At 30.8% G+C, this 5,150-nt stretch overlaps 1 protein-coding gene across 2 annotated transcripts; it reads left to right on the top strand.

Moving 5' to 3' along the window:
- Window positions 1-1,049: 1,049 nt before the first annotated feature.
- LOC127252793 (uncharacterized) lies at window positions 1,050-4,654 on the top strand. Of its 2 annotated transcripts, none has more exons than XM_051277111.1 (9): window positions 1,050-1,351; window positions 2,462-2,513; window positions 2,641-2,714; window positions 2,997-3,101; window positions 3,217-3,357; window positions 4,027-4,078; window positions 4,161-4,234; window positions 4,313-4,393; window positions 4,494-4,654. In XM_051277111.1, exons 1-9 carry the CDS (start codon window positions 1,347-1,349, stop codon window positions 4,528-4,530), a joined length of 621 nt encoding a protein of 206 aa, XP_051133068.1. In that variant the 5' UTR covers window positions 1,050-1,346; the 3' UTR covers window positions 4,531-4,654. The 2 variants fall into 2 exon arrangements, with proteins under 2 accessions (XP_051133068.1, XP_051133067.1); XM_051277110.1 differs by having other exon boundaries at window positions 1,052-1,380.
- Window positions 4,655-5,150: the final 496 nt, after the last annotated feature.

Genomic DNA, 5,150 nt, shown 5'->3' with positions numbered 1-5,150 from the left:
CCTAATATAAAATAAAAAATTAGATGGCCAAAATATAACAAAAAAAAACAATATTGCTCCAATTTTTAAGAAATGCACGGTGTTCCTCTAAAAATAACACGATGTATTCTTCCAAAAATGGAGGATGAAAGAAAGTGCTGCTTGGTAATCTCCAACTCATCAACTCCATTTATTCAATTTTAATTCTAAATTGCTATTGTAATTTTATATGAACTATAACTCCATTTTTCACTATTATGCTTCAAATATTTATTTTTTCCTATTATTTTAAATAACTTTTTATTTTTATAGTTTAAAATAAATTTTTTTAAAAATTTAGAAAAATAAAAAATAAATTTTAAAATTAAAATTTAAAATTTAAAAATTTTAAAAATTAAAAAAAAAATATAGAGCAACGCCTCATTTTTTGACGTTGCTACAGTGCAACACCAAAATTGGCGTCGGTTATAGACAACTGACGCCAAATAACCCAACCCAAAACGATTAATGACTCTGGATTGGAGATGTTCTAATGGAGGAATTCACCAATTATAGAGCCGGTTAGATATGCTCTTACAAAAGTTGATTTTTTTAACAATAAAAATGTCTTTTTTTAGTAAAAATTTGAGCATATTTAATTTTAATTTGATATTAAAATAATATTTGATATAATATTATATTAAAAAAATATTCTAAAAAATATAAAATTCATATAGTAAATTTTGAAAAATTTTGTGTGAAAGAGAACACACCCTTTCTTTTTTATTATTTATTTATTTATTTGTTTTATATTGATGGCCGTGCTGACTGCTGCTACATCGACCACATATTATCACGACACGATTTGCTTATCTAGGTGGGGAAGCCCTGCCCTGCCCTGCCTACCCCGTCCTATATATGTCACGTGCTCTACGTCTGCGAGTAGTTTAGATAGAGATTTTTAGAAAATTTTGGAATTTTGAAAGTTTGAAAAAATTAAAAAATTAGTATTTGATTTGATGTTTTGTGAAAGAAAAAATGTATTTGATGTAATATTTTTAAAAAAATAAATAATACCAAATGAATAAAAATATGTTGTGTAAACAAAATTGTATACTTTGATTCCTCCTTTTCCCCATAGCTCCCCGTTCCATGGGAAATATCGAATTGGTTCCCATCCAATCTTTATCCTACACTAAGTTAAAAACACACAGCAAAACCAACAAGTTCTTACCAAATTAATTCCTATTATTCTTCCAGTTTCAGTTCCAGATCGTGTCCTTTCTGTGTTCTGTCAATGGCAGCAGCACTTGCAGTAGGGCTAAAATTGGCGTTCATGATGTTGGCCTGTATCTTCATCGCTGCATTAATTTACGTCGTCGTCGCTGATGGAGTAAATATCCCAAGAGAGTTCCGCACTCCGTATGCTAATTAGTTTTCACTCTTTTACTTAATCTTATAACTTTTACTGAGGAAATCAACATTACCTTGTTTATTCTACTGTAATTAGAGTTGTTAACCGAGCCGAGCGAGCTCGAGTATTGGTTTCTCGAGCTCGATTCGAATTTGTTAACGGTACAGGTTCGGCTCGACTCGTTAAGAATTCGAGTCAAAATAGTGCCTCGAGCTCCGCTTGTTAGGCTCAAATTCAAGCTCGAGCTCGGCTCGTAAAGCTTGAACTCGGTTTGAATTTTATACATATTCTATATATTTATAAATATATAAATTAAATATATTTAATTTTATTCATAATTTTTATAATAAAATATTCAAATTTTAATAATAAATATAAATTTTGATATAAAGAATCATATATACTTCCCCGTCCCATAATTAAAGTATTATATTTGGATGTAGTAGAAATAAAATAGAAATGACTAAAATAATCTTATTAATACGTGTGATATAAAGATAATGACATTTGTGTAATATATTGTAAGTTGTAAGGATATTTGTAATGTTAGGTAGATAGTACATTTGCTTTTAAAAATAAAAAAAAATAAAAAATGGATACTTTGTTATGGGATGGACTAAAATGAAAAAAATGGATACTTTGTTATGGGACGAAGAGAGTACTATAAATAATATAAATATATTATTACTAACGAGTTCAATTGAGCTACTCGTAAGCCGAATTCGAGCTCGGCTCGTTTGTAAAAAAAATAATTTTCGAGCTCGAGTACAACTCGTTTATCTTTATAAACAAGCTGAGTCGAGCTGTTAACGAGTTGAGTCGAGCTCTCGGCTCGTTTGTAAAAAAAATAATTTTCGAGCTCGAGCACAGCTCGTTTATCTCTATAAACAGGCCGAGTCGAACGGTTAACGAGCCAAGTCGAGCTCTCGGCTCATTTGTAAAATAAATAATTTTTGAGTCGAGCTCGGCTTATTTATCTCTATAAACAAGCCGAGTCGAGCTGTTAACGAGCCTAGTCGAGCTTGGTTCACGAACTACTCGATTTGTTTAACAGTTCTAACTGTAATGTATCTCAATGTTTTACTACAGGTGGCCAGTGGCGTTCCTTATCGACTTCTATGTCCTTTTGCTTCCGATTGTTGTATGTAATGCTTCGTATTGCCACTTTACATATCCTAACATTGAAATATTATATTGTTGCAATGATCGTACATATTACAAACTTCACTTTTTATGTTGTATCGTTGTTTTAATATTCTTCATCCCAGATATGGATTATCTACAAAGAATCAAATTGGATGCATTCGATCATATGGATACTTCTTACGATTGTATTTGGAAGGTATGGATCAATCTCCTTAGTTTGTTATGAGATTACTACAACTCAACAACACGTCCTTCACATGAAAAGTACATTAATGCAACATATTAATCTTATACATGAACGATGACAAATAGAGGGCGATGAGATTTATGTTAAACGACAATCTCTCTGAAATCTTAAACTTAAAAGAGATATACATCATTTATTTATTTATATATTGTCGAGTTAACCAACAATCCTAATTAATTACCATTGATACCATAATCACGACGAAACCTTCAAGGAAGCTCTTTTTTGCAGCGCTGTGTTTTGCTCGTACATTGTTCTGAAACTTACGAAGCTTTCTCCTCACGAATCAGCGCAAGATCCTATTTACTTTGTCTTGCTAACTAATAAGCCGAAAAGGTATAATATATGCAGCAGCCATAAACAGTTCCATGTTTCAAGGCATCTTCGACGAAGTTCTCATGTCATGTTGATTTAATCTTCCGAGTTTTTACTTAATTATTTCAAACCTTAGGGGTGAGAGGCAATCAAATAGCGTACTTTCAGTCGTAGGCGCAAGAGTTCTTTTCGGAACTTTGGCTTGTTTTATGCTTGCAACATGGATTTACACTCTCGTGGTCGACGGATTCCCATTCCGTACAGATGTTTTCACTCCGTATGTCCAAATTCTCTTCAAACTTCTACTAAAGCAAAAGGGTATATTATATAACATCACTTTGTGTTTTAATAAAAATGCACAAAACACATGTATTTTATTTATTGCATGAAACCTTTGTGTTAATGTAAAATTTGCACGAAACACCCTCTTGTCCAAAGACTGATGTTCGGTTCTAAATAAAGACTTAAATTACATAGATTTTATACAAATAAAAAACAAAAAATATTTTAAATAATTTTTTTATAAAATAAATAAATAAATAATTGATTAGTCCTTCATTTTATAGTTTTCGAGACAAATTGTTATATTATTTTTACAAAAACTATAAAAAGAAATGATTGATCAATTATTTATTTATTTATTTAATTCAAAAAAATTATTTAAGATATTTTACGTTTTTTATTTGTATAAAATTTGCATAATTTAGGTATTTATTTAGAACCAAACATCAGTTTTGGATAAGGATGGTATTTCGTGCAAATTTTACATTAACACAAGGATGGTGTTTCGTGCAAATTCTATATTTACACAAGGGAGTTTCACGCAATAAATAGAACACATGGTTTTTTGTGCATTTTTACTAAAACACAATGGAATGTTATAGAATTTACCGAAACAAAAATTCCACTTGAGGCCACCAAGACTAAATTGCATGCTTGTGTGCAGGTGGGTGTCGGCAACAGTTCTCAACATCCACTTCATTTCAATTGCTATATCGGTAATTCTCCAAGCCCCTATACCTGCGCTCCCCCCATCCTCTAGTACTGGCTAATTGTGTTCATTTTTGTTTTATCGATCAGGTTTGGGTGGCATATAAAGAACCAACATGGACAATCGCTGCATTCTGGATCATCTTGTTAATGTGTTTTCAGAGGTAACTCGTCATAACATGCCCCGATTAACCAATTTCATGTTTTTTACCACTTCTAAATGAGTTTTCCATGCCTTACAGCATAGGAACATACTCGTACATTCTCCAGCAGCTTGTCAAGCTTTCGAGCCGCGACCCGGTCTCCCGTCTTATTTTCAACAGGCAAGTATGCTAGCCTTATTGAACATGTTCTTGGCTAATAATAATGTATGGAAAGTCTTATTTACATGGTTTTTGTTTGTTTTCTTGATGATGTTTCCAGGACAGGCAATGACTATGAAGAAACTCTTTTGGAGTGAATTATATTACTATTTCTTTGGATAATGTGCTGTTATTGAATTACTATATCTTTGGATTTGCCTCAAGTAACGGTGTTGGATGTAATTAATCAACATAAAGCTAACTAATTGTTTCAAATAATAATTTATGTTAAATAAAACACAACAATGAACACAAACAAGGTTTTAGGCTGGGGAATAAATGAATATTGGATGTGTGATTTGTGCGTGTACTTAAATATCCATAGTAAAATTAACTTCTTTTGCAACATGCATACTAATATAAAATGCTTCATCTCCTTATTTTTAAAATAATGATAAAATATTTTCTAATTGCTTCAGAACAATATCAATATTCACAAATTCAAATTGTAGTTTTTTATTTACACTATTAATAATAAATAAAATATTATACCGAGTAAAAATTCATAAGATTCAAGCGAAACAAATAAACTTTCAACTTCGCTTCTTGATTTATCATCATCACAAGAGTTAATTAAATCTAATAAAGCTAATCTAATTTGAAAAGTTTGAAATCTAATAACTTTAACACTTTTAATTATTCATTTTCAACAAGTATTTGATAAAGATTTTAAAGTAAAATTCGAATGCTAGTGAGCAAAAGTTTTCATCTTTTTGTT

This window comes from Andrographis paniculata, unplaced genomic scaffold, assembly GCF_009805555.1.
Source record: "Andrographis paniculata isolate CXL003 unplaced genomic scaffold, ASM980555v1 Contig49END, whole genome shotgun sequence".
Taxonomy (NCBI): domain Eukaryota; kingdom Viridiplantae; phylum Streptophyta; class Magnoliopsida; order Lamiales; family Acanthaceae; genus Andrographis; species Andrographis paniculata.
Note: the sequence above shows the minus strand (reverse complement) of the source record. Positions and strands in the feature narration are given on the sequence as shown.

Bases quoted from the DNA above. Each gene is read 5' to 3' on its own strand.
- LOC127252793 (XM_051277110.1), top strand. From the start codon at position 1,256: ATGGCAGCAGCACTTGCAGTAGGGCTAAAATTGGCGTTCATGATGTTG. The intron at 3,358-4,026 runs GTATGTCCAAAT...GCTTGTGTGCAG, and splicing joins CGTACAGATGTTTTCACTCC to GTGGGTGTCGGCAACAGTTC. The intron at 4,394-4,493 runs GCAAGTATGCTA...TGATGTTTCCAG, and splicing joins TCCCGTCTTATTTTCAACAG to GACAGGCAATGACTATGAAG.